The sequence below is a fragment of the Paroedura picta genome, chromosome 4 (genome assembly GCF_049243985.1).
Source record: "Paroedura picta isolate Pp20150507F chromosome 4, Ppicta_v3.0, whole genome shotgun sequence".
In the NCBI taxonomy this organism is placed as follows: domain Eukaryota; kingdom Metazoa; phylum Chordata; class Lepidosauria; order Squamata; family Gekkonidae; genus Paroedura; species Paroedura picta.
In genome coordinates, this window is record NC_135372.1 from 99,498,772 (window position 1) to 99,515,490 (window position 16,719).

Consider the following 16,719-nt stretch of genomic DNA (forward strand, 5'->3'; position numbering starts at 1 on the left):
CTCCAGGTATTTCTCAACCTGGAGTTGGCAACCCAACTGACATACTGATTTTCTGTGTGAAGGTTGTTTTTTTTTTTAAATGAAGCCTTCAATCCAGTGATCCTGACTTGTGATATGAAGACACAAAAAACAACTTTATTTCTGAGTCACTTGTTTGTTAGAAGCAGGCAACCTATTTAACCATTGCAACAAAATAGTTGATAAACTCTTACAAACGTTTGGGAAGGAGATGCTTATTTAAATTTGATTGGCTTCCTTTTCAAATAAAGGAAAGCTGATTTCTAACTGGGGAGAAAGTACTTCTTCCCTAAGCATTCAGCTAACTAAATGGGAAACCAAATAAGCAATACAGAGCAAGAGGTAGTGATTATCCCTTTTCTGATCAATTAGAATGACTCTCATTATTTCAATCAGGATGGCTATAATTGTCCTGGCTTCTTTGTAAGGCTCAATTTAACTTAATTGGCTTGTTGGTTCCAGTCTGAAGTGTTAATATTTTCCAGTTGCAGGTCATGAGTGACTCTTCTGCAGAACCACCTGCTTCTGTACAAAGGCAGGAAATTGTACTATCACTTGCTAGTGGAGGTGCTAATAGGCTGGGCTCAGGATTATTTAGCTTCTCTAGCTAATCAAGGTGAGTGGCAGAAATACTTGGCTGTAATTTAATATTGAAGGAGAAATGAATCCTATATCACTTGAGATGGTAAAAATAGTGATGTATAGTTTTGACCCACATCCATCTCTTGGGCAGGCCAGAAGGAACTGGGTTAACTATTGGTTGAGATAATGAATCTCCAACCATTTTCTCTTCAGTGCTGATAAGGCACTCTTTTTGTTGTCAAGTTTCAGTCCATTTGTAGGGACCCCATAGGGCTTTCAAAGCAAGTGATATTCAGGTGTGGCTTGCCATTGCCTTCTTCAGTCTTTCTTGGTGGTCTCCTAACCTGCTTAGCTTCTGATATCTACCAAGATTGGGCTGTACCATACCATTCCACATCCCTGTGGATTCTGCTTTGCTTCCTCCTAAAACAATGGGAGGCAACATACTTTTGAGATTGTTTTAGTCCATCACTAAGGCAAGGCTACAAAGATTATTTACATACGGGCGCATTATTTTTCTATAACTCAAAATGCAAAAATGAATTAGGTTGGCAAAGCACGTGGGGACAACTTGAGAGTTCCCTCCTTGTTTCTGTGGCCTTTGCCCCCTAGTGGGATGGCTGAGATAATTCTTCTAGGAATAATAAGGTGGAAACAATACTTTCCCCTGTTGCAGCAGAGGGCTGTTCAGTGATTAAGTTACTGGAATAGACCTCACAAGCCAAGCTAGACATGGTGATAGGTGATACATTAATGGACCTCTTCTGTTTTTTAAACTTTGAATGGCAGTGTGCTACACCTCAACAGTGAGGGAAGGTGTTAATTCTTTGCCCCTTTGCCAATTTTTCAATCTCAGTTGCCTTCCTCTAAGGGTTTGCTCTATGTGTATATGTGGAAGGAAGAAATGAAATAAACAGATGAATATTGGATCACCTTAAACGAGACTTTCTCAAATTTTTTGCCATTAAGGAACTCCTGAAACATTCTTCAGGCTTTGAGAAACCCCCAAAGTGGTGTGATTGTGTAGAACATGGTTGGGAAGCATAGCTGTGTACATGCCCACCTTGGGCCCCTCCTCTTCCCACCTTCTCCAGGGCCATCATTGACCATGAGGGGAGCAGATTGACATGACCATATATGATCATATCACCTGATAAATATTTACCAAATTAAAAAAAAATGTATAAACAATTTACTCTCAGCCATTCAGGAAACCCTTCCAGAGCTGTCAAGAAACCTTGGGGTTTCATGAAATTCTGGTTGAGAAAGCCTGTCTTAGATGTGTCAGTCAAATAGGAGTTAGGAAAACTGTTTGGAAAAAAACAAATTTAGGATCTTCAGTTATGGTCCTTGAACAGTAGTTGAAATATTTGTTGCTTGTGGTGGTAGAAGTAAAATCATCATGGGAAAAGCCTCTTGGACAGTTGTTCTGAAACCTTAATGGAGCCTGAGTGGCTTATTAAGGAGCTGGTGATGACAAGTCTCCATCCATCCATTGACATTAGTATGCAAACAACTTTCACAAAAAATCTGTTAGTGTAAACTTTATTTTGAAGTACAAGTCCGTTTGACAAGCAACTTCACAATCTTTAAGTTGCACTGCTTATGCTACAGAGTGTAGTGTGAATTTAGGACCAATCAGAGGCTATGTAGTCCATATACCAGGAGTCATCACTGACATGAAAATAAAGGTATATGTTTTCCTACTTCCTATTCCTCTGGCTTACTGGTAAAGCAGTGATGGGACAGTATAGAAAACCATTTTGTAGATGCCCCCAATAACAGCTCAGGGACTTTTATTCCTCTGTCCCAGCATGTGGGACACAATGTTAGTGTGATGGTCATATGTACTAACACTATGTACCAAGCTTCTCAGATTTGGGATGCAGCAAACATAACCCAAAGAGCCTCTTGTGGCGCAGAGTGGTAAGCGGCAGGAATGCTGTCTGAAGCTGTCTGTCCATGAGATTGGGAGTTTGATCCCAGCAGCCGGCTCAAGGTTGACTCAGCCTTCCATCCTCCCAAGGTTGGTAAAATGAGTACCCAGCTTGCTGGGGGGTAAACGGTAATGACTGGGGAAGGCACTGGCAAGGCCACCCTGTATTGACTCTGCCATGAAAACACTGGAGGGCGTCACCCCAAGGATCAGACATGACTCGGTGCTTGCACAAGGGATACCTTTACCTTTACCATAACCCAGTTATAACCTTGTGTGGCTGGGAAACATAACAGGTCGAGCACTCTGGAAAATATAGTGTTTCTTTATCAGCACCTTCAAAAACCCCAGAGAAAGCCTGACGGCTAGGTTAAACAGGTTTCATAAATATTTAAATGTGGTCGTAGATCTGGCCCTCTTTCAAAGCCAGGTGGTCAGTGGATTGCCTTCCTCTGTTGTCAGCCGGTATCTGGCTGGATCATACTATAGCTGAACACTGGTGGGGACCTTGCCAATTTGGTATGTAGTGCTAATCTCATCCTGAGGCTTTTGTATTGATGCCAATAACCATACAAATTCAAGGAAATTATTAACATCTCACAGAAGTTGGCCACTTATGGGAAACTTTGCACTCTTTGCTAGAAACGGAAAGGTATTCAATAGAATTCTCTTTTAAAGGACCAGATTTATGAGATTGCATGGCAGACTGTACAACCTTTCAACTCTGACTTCAGTGGGCAACAGGGAAAGAGGGCAGTGAAGTCTGATGGTTCTGTGACAGACGTTATCATGGCTTATATAGCAGAATTATGAAAAAGATTTTGTGTACACATTGACACTTCTTGTCTTTGCAGTAATATATTATTAAACTATCATGTTTCACAGTATGATATAGCTTCTCCTCTAAATACAACATCATCCAGGTTAGGATCTTCGTGGTGTTAGAGGGATTTGGCAAAGCCGATCCGGTGGTGTTTCCGGTCAAATTCCGTGTAGTACTCTCCAATGAAACTGGCACCCAAAACCCACAGGGGGCCCAATGGAGGAGGGATGTCAAAAGCTGAGAAAGCCACAACACACAGGCCACTCCCATAACTGGAATGCTGTAGAAACAATTGCCCATCCCAACAAAGAAGTGAGTCAATAGGATAATTTCATGCCCTAACACCAGTGATGAACTGCTTTCCCCATGTGGTCTAATCACCGGATCTCCATGTCTCATAATTGCCAACAGTATCTGAAGAGACCAGTTATCACGAATTCAAGTACCTGCTCCTCTCTAGTTTTCAGAGAAATGAATCATGCTCGTTTTCCGGGTATCAAGCTTTTTGGGCCCCTGATTCATGACTGTAGTTCACTTTTATTTTGGAAACATTTATACTGTTGCAGTTTTTGGAGTAAGGCCAAAGTATAAGATACATGTTAGAGAAACTTCCTTCCTATTGCTTTTCTGCCAGTAAAATCCTCCATTTCCAGATTAATTTCCTCCATGATCACTACCATCCTTTGACTGAGCAATTTGGGTTCTAAACCCTTTTCTTGCAAGTGAGTACTTTGCATTTACACCCCATTCCCAGCCTTCTTAAAGTATAATTCCCACTGTGGCCATAAAGTAGTATTTAAAAATTTGTGGGGAAATCATCCTTTTGTAAGGATGCCCAGTATTCCCTTCTCACAGGGCTCCTATGCCTTTAACAGCACTTGAAAAGCAGAATTCCAGCCAGTTAAGCATTTCCCATAGTTTGTTTTTCAGAACCTTCTCTTTGTTTCTCCCCCTTCCCCCATTACATAGCTGTTCTGGCTCGTATAGAGTCAGCCAGAAAAAAGTTGTCCCCTTACTCTTTCCTTGCACATTAATTGCTGGCAAGTAATCTAGCCGCCCGATGTTCCAGGTAAAGACTGTTGCACATTGAAGTGGCCCAGTTTTTAGACTGTTGCATCATGGACATGAGAAAGCAGCCATTGAAGATGTCTCTTTGCCCTTATCTTTCAGTTCCTAAATATTCCACCATGCATGTGAAGCTCTCTTTCCAATGGCTTGGTTACATCATTATTACTATTTTTGTCTATTTATGTTTACTTCTGTGGTTGTCACTTTATAATGGGCAGAATATCTGAGTAATGAGTGTAGTAATGCAGTCATCCATTTTTCCAAACATGGTGATACTTTGGGAATAGTTTCATCACTTGATTTATGCCTGCTATTAATAAAAGACATAGACTCTCTAGCTTCTACCTTGTCTTCTTTCTCTATCTGTATCTCACTAATTGCAAATTGTTATAAAATATCTCACCTGGAGGACATAGGCAGAGCCACTGAGTACATATGGTATGCCTTCGAAGATAAAGGAAATATCAGGCAGAAGCTGGATTTTGCTACATTCAACAACATACTGCAAGAGAAGAAAGGAGTTACAAAGGAAAGGAAAGTGTTTAGGCCTCCTCTTTAACATTGCAGGCAAGAAGAGACACTTATTTTGTCCAATATATATCTCTCTCCTACCCAGATTTTAATGCATCAAGATTTCACATGTATATCCTACTAAAAGCTGTCCAGAATATTTTGAGTAAATCAGCAAACTGCTCATAAGGTAACAAGGCAGTAGAAAAACTGCCAATTTTATACTCTGAGATTGTACCTTTTAGTTTCTAAAGTTCCTGGTACCTAGAGAGTCTTTGCATGTATGGCAGGGCAAATAAACTTGAGGGGTTTCCCCTCTCAATTTTAGACTTTTGTTTCCTGGCCCTGCCACTGGAGCAAAAGATGAGTATGTTGAAGAAAGTATTCAGTTTACTTACATCTTTTTCTGAAATCAAGGTAGCTCCAATGGCTTTCATCAGAACTGGCACAGAACTAGCTGGACCAGTAATAAAAGAAGTCCCAGTGTCTACAGCTGCTGTGCAACCATCTTGACAGAACAATATTTCATCTCCTACAGAGACCCTGTGGAGAAAGCAAAATAATGATTGGATCCAGTCAGTTTTCAGGCAATCCCCTATATTTTTTTCTCTGTATGTACCTTTCTAAAATCCTGAGGTAATGATAATGATACTGTGACTGAAACAATTAGAGCAATATATACAATTAAGTGAAATGCCTCATATCTAAACCTCCATCTTTTTGCATATGAAATGGCAGAATTCTTGTGAGGATAAAACAGAGAAGAACCATGTTGCTTTGGGACCGTTACTGAAAGGGTGGGATAAAGATATAGCTATATTTCAGGAAAATCTGAGCCCAAAAGTGAGATTTTTAAAACTAAATTTAAATAAAAATTATAACTTTGATATATATTATTATATAACTTTGATATATATTACAACTATATACATTATATATTTGTTATGACCTTGAATTATTTTATATTAATGTTATATTTTACATCTTAAGTAGAATATTATGAAATTCATTTTAAAAGTATCAACAATGAAGCTGAAACTAGAATAAAACAAAACAGATGTGTTCAACCTGTGGTCACTTCCTTAATTTTGAAAACAGGTGGTAGCTGCCACACGCACAAAAAAAGGTTGATGTAGGCATTAGATCCAATCACAAAATGCTGGAAGGTTCTACAAAATATTGGGATGTTCCAGGCCAAGATTCCTCTTATGATACAGATGGCTATTTTCAACTGAATACTCCTTGTAAACTCAAAGGTGGTGAGTCCTAAGCTTTTCAGAATCACCTCCTATTCCAGTACAGTGTAGGAAAGTCAGCACTCACTCTAACATTACTAGGGAAGAAATGCTTTGGGCTCCACTAAGTACATAATTTAGCTTTAGGAAATATGTTGGTGGGTACCATATTACCCACAGGATTTAAATGGGGGAATCCTGGGTTAGTTACAAGGGGACAATTACATGCAGTGATATCACACTGTATTTCTCAAGGGCAAAATGAGTGCCTATGTTCTTCAGGTTGACCAATGCTATTTCCATCTCAAATAAAAGCCTGAATCTGGATTGAAATGGGTCTAGACCACTTATCTCCTCCAAGTCCATCTGAAACTGTATAGCAACCACCCCTCAGGCACCTTGCCCAAAAATGGAGCAGTGGCCGCTAGGTGGTAGTTACTTAGGTCAGTGGAGTCAAAGGATGCATTCTTCAGGAGGGCAATTTAGAATTTGAACCTCCTAAAGCCACTTGACCAATCCTTCCTAGCTTGATATCAACACTAGCAAAGGTCAAATCTAATATGGCAACTTGTCAACTTCATCAGGCCTTACCAATTTAAAGTCACCGATATAACCAGGACAAGTCTGCACTCTAATGCCATCAAGCTATGGAATGCAGTTCACAGCAGGTACAGGTGCTTGTAAAAGCATCACATATTTTCAGCTTGATTGTTTTCCAGTCCTGTATTCTCAAGAGCCTGGAATAAGAGTTCTCTCATCTGATAAAGTTCTGCTAGACAACATTGCATGGACACAATGATGGCAGAGAAGTGAGGTTGTGTTGCTGCTATAAACATCCCAGAGCAAACAATGTGCTGTAACCTGCCTTTCGTCATATTCACTTTGAAGTTTTCTACATTTGAGTTCTAAGCACCAGCCCACTTGCTTTATCATTCTAAGCTCATTGCTGAACCAGAGAGCATTGTGGGATCTGCAAGAGGGAAGAGGGCACTCTGGAGCAATCGTGACCAAAGTCCAGATCACCACTGCATTCCACATATATACCAAGGACCACCAGCTTTGCTGGCTGGAAAATCCCCAGGAGATGTCAAGAAACCCTCTGGATCCATCATCTTCATGGGGTAGACCAACCTTGCTTTAGGATGCTTAGGGCTGATCCTGCATTGAGCAGGGGGTTGGACTAGATGGCCTGTATGGCCCCTTCCAACTCTATGATTCTATGATTCTAACTAATCCCTCAGCCTTGTGAAGGTTCTGAATGGTCAGATAATGCTCCATGACAAAGGCATTACCAACCCATGCCTTTATCACCAGAGGAATTCCCCCATTACCAAGGCATGCACTTTGTTATGGCTGAGTGTGAATTACACTACCTCTCCACTACCAATCCAATGATGACCTTTAAAAACAAATAAATAAAAACACGTTGGTCAGTTTTATTGTATTAAGAAGCGCTTTGACAATTGGAAACTCTTTTGGCACCATGGTTCTTGTTCTGCCTATGGGTCAACATACCAAACACAGGAGCAGAATTAAATGTACATTTTGGTCAACAAAGGGTTTACAGGAGCAACATAGACAGTTTCACATCCCAGTGCAAATACCCATGCTGGGTGTTCTACATTGGCAGAAAGAGCATTTATGAAGAACTTGATAGAAAAGGAAGCTATGAAAGGCCAGGGAACATCAGAGTGGTGTGACTTACCCTTGAAGATCAATGTGCCAGTAGCCTTTTTGGCTTACGCTATGATAGTGGAAGTCTCCTGAATAGTAAGAGGGGTCACTGCCTCCTAGGATAATTTCTCCGCCCGTGTTTGACTGAGAATTTCTAGGTGAGAGGAGAAACCAAAACAAAATAAGTTTCTCTATTCTGCCTTCTGAATGAGGCTTGTTGATCCATTTGAAATTAGCTTCATGAACGGCTAGTTGGGAACTACGGCGAAGCAGAGCCCTAGTCCTGGGTGTCTTTATCAGTACTACTCTTCCAAAGCAGGGCTTATATACTAGCTTGTGTTAGAGTGCTAAAGCAATGCTACTGCCAGGAGAATTTTCCACCTAGAATTGAGCTACAAAGGTGCTTGGTGAGGTAATTGTGTTTTGGGAAGAACTGGGCTTTTCTTTTTTTTCTTTTTTATTTGTTTGTTTGTTTATTTATTTATTTAGAGGCTCTGTTATAACCAATAAGGGAAGCTGTCAGCAACATACCCAAGCATTATCATGAGATTTACTGTATTTCTGTTTTGTTTGATCTAGTACTGTACTCTTTTCTAGCTTCTGGGTGAGATTAGTTTACCCTGACAAAGGATTCTATGGAATGACAGAGTCTTGGGATTTCCATATAGCTCTGCCATTGCCCCCCCCCCCCCGATCTCCCTGGTTGATTTGTTATTTTCTCAGTCTGGGAGGACACTGGACTCAAACTTCGTTTTATTGCTTCAGACCAATGTGGCTACCCACCTGATTCTACTATTCAAACCAGTCTACATTCTAAAATCAGAGTCCAGTAGCACTTTTAAGATCAACAAAGTCTAAATTATGCACTGTTCCTATGGTGCAATCCTAAACAGAGTTACTCTTCGAAGACCATTGATTTCTGTGGACACAGACATTCTTTTTAAGACAGTACTGTTAGTCATCTTTGGTGTAGGCTTTTGCCTCCTAGCAACACCCACCTGTTGTAGTAGACAGAGAACACTTCCTCCTTCAGAACCTTCTGTGAGATAATCCGGTCAAACACTGGAATAACACCATCTATGGCTTGGCTAGGATACCCCATACCAAGGACCCCATCAAACTTGGCATAGATGAAAGGATCGTTGGTTAGTGCTGTAGCTTCTGCAAACTCTTGGAAGACAGGAATATCAGCAACCTAGAGGGAAGAATAAAAAAGATTAAAGGTTAGTGCTAGGGAGTAAATGAAGGCCACATCAGACATAGGGTTGCCAAGTCTTCTGCTATAGCAACAAAATTCCTGGCAAACTCTGGAACAGAGGAAATGTGATGCACCTAGCTGGCATTGTTTCAATGCACTGACATAATTTCCAGTAAAAAAACAGAACATTACATGAATGATCTAGGATTTGCAAAAACTCATATGATCAGTCCCCACCCCCAGGATACTGGCAGTGGTTTTAAGCTACAGTCTGGTGGCCTAACTAGGATATGATTTCAGACATAAACATTTAGGTCTTTGTTTCAGTTGCAGATTAGGCTAAGGGGTTGTATTAAAGGCTTCATCGAGGGTTTTGAGAAGGGATGGGGAGTTAGCAGCATGTAGGTATTCTAGAGCAGGGGTAGTCAAACTGCGGGCCTCCAGATGTAGCCATGGTTCAGCTGCTAGTATTTAGTTAGAAGAAGTTATAGGCAAATGCCTTAAGACTCAACCAAGAATTACAAACATTTTGCAAGAATCCGTGTTTAGTGCTAAAAATGTTTGGAAGTTTGCAAGTGTTCAGGATGCTCACAGAATATGTCTGTATACACACACATATGAAGGTTTATTCTGTAAGCCATTTCCCCCCCCCCCATTCACCTTTCTGAATGAGAGAACATAATTTGCTGCAGGGATGGCTCTTTAAACCAGACCCGTCTGCCCTGAAAATTACTCTTCCCAGCATGACTTACCTGCTAGGATTGATGAGACATGTAGTTTCTGAAGCTTTCCAAATTGAATTAGAAGGCTGAGAAAACTCTAATTTGCATTGACCCTAGAAATCCAGAGCTTTCTGAACACACAGGAATAGAAGTTATTGGTTGGATGCCAACTATGCAAATTTAGTGAATCCATTTCTTGTGAACTGCAGACTAATCAGCACTTCAAGAGTATGGGGTGTTCTACTCAAGGGAAAAGGGACAATGTGAGCAGGACAAGTTCAGTTTTCAAGCGTATTATTTGCAATTATCATGGCATCCCTAGTTACAATCTACAGCTTTAATCAGATAATTATTTTAATTAATTTGCCATGCTACAAAAGAACCTGAAAAGCAGATGAGAGGAAAACACTGCACAAATGTTCTTCCTTTAGAAGCAAGAAGGCGGCTGAGCTGAAGGAAGAAAGAACATCTCCCCCTTTATAGCACGTACTGTGACAATGTCCTGGCTAAGGAAGCCCCTCATGTTTCCTTGCCCATACTGGATCGCAATTTTGGTTCCATTTTCAAGGTATGTGCTTGATTTTGAGGAGTCATAGCGGTTGTGCGAAACTGTAAAAAAAGAAATGGAAGACTGCACATTAAGCTTACATTTGTGTGGTATAGTCAACCTGTGGTCCTCCAGATGTCCATGGACTACAATTCCCATGAGCCCCTGTCAGCATTTGCTGTCAGAGGTTCATGGGGATTGTAGTCCATGAACATCTGGAGGACCACAGGTTGACTACCCCTGGAGACAGCTCACAGTAAGCAATTAATACATGATATAATTAGTATGGAAACAAAATGTTTTAACATGCAACACACAAAGTTAGAAAGATTTAATTGGTAAATTAATAAAAATTAGTAGAGACTGTTTTAACCATAAAGACCACAGATCAAAGGAACTTTTTACATTTTTTTAGGTTAGGTTGGTTCATGCAGGTACAGTATTAGGGCTTTTATTAACTTTTATGTTTTTAGAAGAAGAAATTGGTTTTTATACCACACTTTTCAAGAGCCTCTTGTGGCGCAGAGTGGTAAGGCAGCCGCCTGAAAGCTTTGCCCATGAGGTTGGGAGTTCAATCCCAGCAGCTGGCTCAAGGTTGACTCAGCCTTCCATCCTTCCGAGGTCGGTAAAATGAGTACCCAGCTTGCTGGGGGGTAAACGGTAATGACTGGGGAAGGCACTGGCAAACCACCCCGTATTGAGTCTGCCATGAAAACGCTAGAGGGCGTCACCGCAAGGGTCAGACATGACTCGGTGCTTGCACAGGGGATACCTTTACCTTTACCTTTACCACACTTTTCTCTACCCGAAAAGAATTATGGTAATTTAACTTCCATGAACTTAGAATGGTAGAATGGTGTAACTTAGAATAGTATAGGTCTGTTTAAGATTGTACTGCAAATGATCTAAAATCTCACTGCGTGGCTGCTTCTGCTCACAGTATGCAAGCAAAGAACGGCGGAATGATTGGCACCCTCTTGCCTATAGATGCAGCCTATAGATGCAGATCAGAGCCTTCAGTGACACAGTGATGTAATTTCTAGTTACAATGCTAGTAATATCATTGCAGGGTGCTATTATGGGAAGCCTCTACTCTGCAAATTCTCCCAGGAGTTGCCAGCTGAGGTAACCCTAGTCCCAACCCATGGGCATTAACCGTTGTAATAACCCATCCTCTCAGTTATGACTGAAGCTTGCTGATAATTGAACACAAACTGCATGTAGTGTCAGACTTTTGCAAGCTTGTATACTATTGCTGTTCAAGCACCGCAGTGATCACACAACCTTCCACAACTTCCACATTTCTCTGTATGAGGATTTCTGTCTTGGCAGTCTCCATATTTATATGTTGAGCAAAGATGAGGAATTGATGTGGAATCAACGAACAGTGCCATCTACTGATGTTGTGAGGCTGCTATTGTATTAGGAATGATTAGAAGTGGTTCATTGTCCATACTACCATTTTACAGGTGTTCCAGGAGTATGCGGTGATGTTCTACATAACTTACCACAAGCACTGAACAATGGGGAGCATTTGTACGATGGCACCCAAAGGTTAGCAGAGCCAGTGTCGAAAACTACTTTGAAGGTTTGGGATGGTGTGCCAATGAGGATTTCACCATAATATTGCACCTGAAAGATACATTAGAAATCATGGTACTTTTTCTCAGAAAAGATTATATAGCACTTGCTTTTAGAAGAAAAAACAAAACAAAATAGAAAGAATATTCTTGAATTTAAAAGAAGAGAAATGTACACATAAAATAACATTAAATAAAAGACAATGAAGAAATCAGTGGCCTTGAGTACCCTAACTTTGAATTACTGTCAGTGGTCAGAATTTTAAGAGCAGCTGAAATATATTTAGCAACAGACACTGTAGTATGGATTATATTTCCAGAAATGAAATCAAAGTAGTGATAATCATCTGAATAGTGAGGGAATATTCCAAGGAAAGGAAAGATCAGGAGAGCAATTAAACTACCATAAAATTGCAAGAGAAGAAAAGGTGTGTGAGAATTTCAGAAACCTGAAGCCCACATGGATAAATCTTTTGGCCCCATGAGGTAAATCAGTGGTCCCCAACCCCCAGTCCAGGGACCAGGACCGGTCCGCAGATCAGTTGGTACCGGTCCGCGGCTCCTCCTTGTCCTCCTCCCTGGCTGCTGCCTCGGGGGCTGCCCTGCCACTCTGCCGTGGGCTCACCTTTGGTGCTCTCTGGCAGCTGCCATGGCTGGGGCTCCCCCTCAGCATGGCACTGCGCGGGTGCTGCTGGCAGCACCCCCGTGGGTGACGGGAAGTCAGGGGCGCCGGTGGGAAAGCAAGTGGAGCAGGGGCTCAGATGGTGGCAGCAATGTCCCTCAGCAAAAGACTACCCCCTCCCCCGGGACATCAGTAAAATTGCCAAGCGTTGACCTGTCCCTGGTGATAAAAAGGTTGGGGACCACTGAGGTAAATCATGGCATTGATTCAGACGTCAACACAGTACATTCCGTAGATTTCTATACAAACAACTCTTGGTCTCATTGATTTGCTAACTCATAATCATATCAAACTCTCACATCCTGGTAGTTGGTGAGGATGGTGGGTGCTGTTCTGTTATGGGGCCCTGTGCCAAAAGAGTGTTCATTATGCTTCCATGACAAGAAGACGTCTGATCCTTTCACACCCATCTCCTGCATGGTCTCTCGGATTGAGGGCATTTTCTTCAGTGTAATCCTGAGAGGAATGAAGAAGAGAATTATAAATAGTGGGCACTGAGCAGACACAGGATTGTTTTGTACCATGGGCAGGAATCCCCAAATATTGCAAAGTTATGTGCAGTAACCAGAAGTTAAATAATGACAAGTCACAGGAAACTCCTTCGGTATTCACCATTTTTTTAAAAAGGTCAAGAGCAACAGAGGGATTGTCTCTTTCCAATTCGTGTCAGGTGGTATCTTAAGCTGGTTAGGAGGAGAACACACATACTAAACTCCACTGAAAACCTTGTCACTGGGAAGTGGGTGCAAAAGGGACACTCCTACTTTGCCAGGTTGGAGAGGGAAGCAAGTAGTCACTGGCTACTAGAAAAAAAATGACTGGCCAGCCGATTTTGTAGTAGACCTCAGTATATGCATATGCCTGGCAAATTATATGGCTCCTTTTCATAACCTATTTGGGATAGAATTACTGAAAAAATATGAAAATGAGAGGGGTAAGTGTAGGAAGGGTGGTTATAAACCCCCTAATGCATAGATAATTAATAATAACCATTTTGTGTTTTGTGTTTTGCATTCTGTTTTGCTCCAAAAATTGTATTGAGCAGAACAAACTCTGTAAAGCCTTGTTCATGCAAAACATGAATTGGAAGCTGTATTCAGGTTTTGCTGCAATAAACCTGCCTTATTGCAAACAAGTAATTCACACAGGGCCCTGACCTGCATTCAGAAGCTAACCAGGGTCTGCCCTGGTTAGTACTTGGATGGGAGCCCTCTCAGGAAGCCCAGGGTTGCTATACTCATAGAATCATAGAGTTGGAAGGGACCTCCTGAGTCAAGTTGGCAATGGCAAACCGCTCCTGTTCCTCTGTTTCTTTTAAAATCCTATGGGGTCACCATAAATTGTGGTGCTTTCCACTACCAAGCTACACACGAGAGCTTTCTTATGCCGCTCAGTTACTGTAGATGGCAGCAAATACTAGATTGGGAAACACTTGTTCTTCATTAAATTTAGTTTATTTCAAAAACATAAAAGAGTAACTAAAGAATATTCCTTGGTGGTGAATTCCTCTGTCACCATATGCTTCCTATAGTAATCCTCTAGGATTTTGTATTCTTTATAGTCCCAGTATAAACGAAAAAAACACTTCATAGGCCTTTAAAATGTGCATATTCTCTCCCCTGCCACCTCCATCATAATCTGGATCTATTATCCTATATGTAACTCTATCTTTGATCATTAGAGCCAGCTATTGGGTCATATACTATCTCCTATATTTTTCTCCCACACATACCATTTTGCACATTTGCTAGTTCCCAGTGACTGAGAGAAGTCCAGTATGCTTGACTGAGTGGGAGGGGGGGGGGAGAAATTCTGTTTCCACTACCAACTGATGTGTATTCATATGATTATCTGAACAGAACTGCAAATATCTTGTGTTTGTCGCTTCTCCTACATGATCTGAATTCTGGGAGGGTTGTTAGTGGGTTTAGGGTGGCTAAAAAGTTACATAAGAAGAAAGCCACCTCCAGAATGTTTTTATTTTTATTTTTTGCATAGATCTGTTACAATTTGTTATCGTTGTTGTCAGCCATTCATCCTGGGAGGAATGGCGTACAAGTGGGAAAAATAAATAAATATGTACCATAGTTTCTCAGCTGTCAACATAGGAGAAGAATAATTGGTTCTTATATGCCACTTTTCTCTACCCAAAGCATTCTCAAAGCATCTTATATTTGCCTTTCCTTTCCTTTCCTCTCCCCACAACAGACATTGTGTGAGGTAGGTGAGGCTGATATCACTGCTCAGTCGGAACAGCTTTATCAGGACTGTGATGAATCCAAGGTGATCCAGTTGGCTGCATGTGGAGGAGTGGGGAGTCAAACCTGGCTTGTGAGATTAGAAGTCCATGCTCCTAACCACTACACCAAGCTGACATACAAAAGAAAGCACAGAAAACTGAACACGGTAACTTTCACTCCTATTGTTTTGTGTCTCTATGTTCAAGCTCAGGAATTTTCCCCAGAAAAAGATGACCAAATGGTCTTCAATAGGCTTTTTTTTTTAAGTCTTTTATTCTATTGAATTTTATTCTGTATGGCTTAACTGATAGTTTTGTTTCTGACATTCTTCATGATCGAGGACAGAATAAAACTAGGTAACAAACGAGGTGGTGGCAGGGTTAGCATAAAAGAGTTTTCATTGTTCAGGTATAACGCATTACAGAAAAGGTTGGTGATCCCCAGTATAACAGAATATTTAGCATAAGCATTAATCTTCTAAGCAGAAGAATGTTCTTCTCTAGTACATCATGCCCAAGGATCAAACTCCCAATACACTGTGAAGCTCAGGAAGGTCCCAGTGCAATCAATCAACCTTCTTCCATGGCAATCGATTCAGAAGCCTAGTCAAAGTTCATTTTAAACTGCCTTTTTCTTTTTTGCTTCTCACACATGCACACCAGCAATGGAAGAAGGTCTCAGATGCTCTTGAAAGGACAACTATGAATGTGCCCCAGGCCTTGACCACCATACAAAAAGAAATGGTCTTACCTTTGGAAGGCATTGCTGGATAGGCACAGGAAGCAGGCGACTACCACAAAGCTACACCACTGCTGCATTGTGCTGCTTCTTTTCGGTTGGGAAACCTTCACGCCAGAGCTGAGATTTCTCCTTGTACCGAGGAAGAAGCAAAACCTGTGATGCTTTTATAGCAGAACTTTCTGCATCTGAATGAGGTTCGTGGTGGATTTTCATTGGTAGGAAGGAGGAAATAAATCTTACCCCTCAAGATGGGGGGGGGGTGTCACTTTTGAAGTGCTAACCTTGACCTTACTTCCTGGCAAAGGGCAGCTCGATTGGTGCACGGAAATACGTATGCGTACATGCACTCTCTTGCATTCATTCAAAATACACTGCTTAACGAGATCCCACTAGACATATTGTGGAATATGTTCAAAAATATACTCTCAAGTAGGCTAGTCTAGCTTTTTTTAATTAGTAGAATTTCTTAGAAAATAGCTCTATACTTCACACTTGGAATATGGTCTCCAATGGCCTTATCGTCAGAAGAAGTTGACATCTATAAAACAGTAATGGCGAAAAAACTTAAATTAATCCCCTTTAGAGGAACCATTCTGTCTTCTATAAAGCAAGAGGTAAAACAAGAGGTAAAACAAGAAGAGCCTCTTGTGGCGCAGAGTGGTAAGGCAGCCACCTGAAAGCTTTGCCCATGAGGTTGGGAGTTCAATCCCAGCAGCCGGCTCAAGGTTGACTCAACCTTCCATCCTTCCGAGGTCGGTAAAATGAGTACCCAGCTTGCTGGGGGGTAAACGGTAATGACTGGGGAAGGCACTGGCAAACCACCCCGTATTGAGTCTGCCATGAAAACGCTAGAGGGCGTCACCCCAAGGGTCAGACATGACTCGGTGCTTGCACAGGGAATACCTTTACCTTTACCTTTAAAACAAGATAGTTTAAGGAGTTTTCTCTCCTTTACTAAAGATTCCGCTGTGTCTAGATTCAGTTTTGCCATGCCTGACTGCTTCCAGATGGGTATGTGAAAATGTTCCCTGCCATGGCACCAGCAGCAAAGTAGGGATGACTGGGAGCAGTAACCATGTGCCCCGTTGCTATGCCACTTGCTCTGCTGCTTCCTCCCTCTGCACTCCTACACAGCCTGTCCACTAGCCTGTACTTTGGACTTA

At 41.4% G+C, this 16,719-nt stretch overlaps 1 protein-coding gene and 1 long non-coding RNA gene across 2 annotated transcripts; one reads left to right on the plus strand and one right to left on the minus strand.

Annotated features, from left to right (window-relative positions):
* Positions 1 to 3,450: 3,450 nt before the first annotated feature.
* On the minus strand, positions 3,451 to 15,740 carry REN (renin). Its single transcript, XM_077334641.1, has 9 exons — positions 15,566 to 15,740; positions 12,875 to 13,031; positions 11,822 to 11,945; positions 10,257 to 10,375; positions 8,845 to 9,041; positions 7,878 to 8,000; positions 5,336 to 5,480; positions 4,831 to 4,929; positions 3,451 to 3,639 (listed from the first exon to the last, which is right to left on the minus strand). The coding sequence occupies exons 1-9, from the start codon at positions 15,631 to 15,633 to the stop codon at positions 3,478 to 3,480; spliced, it is 1,194 nt and encodes a 397-aa protein (XP_077190756.1). The 5' UTR covers positions 15,634 to 15,740; the 3' UTR covers positions 3,451 to 3,477.
* On the plus strand, positions 11,789 to 15,778 carry LOC143836003 (uncharacterized). The gene is made up of 3 exons (XR_013230448.1): positions 11,789 to 11,867; positions 14,784 to 14,981; positions 15,478 to 15,778. It is a non-coding gene; the product is annotated as an uncharacterized LOC143836003 (long non-coding RNA).
* The last annotated feature ends 941 nt before the right edge of the window (positions 15,779 to 16,719 follow it).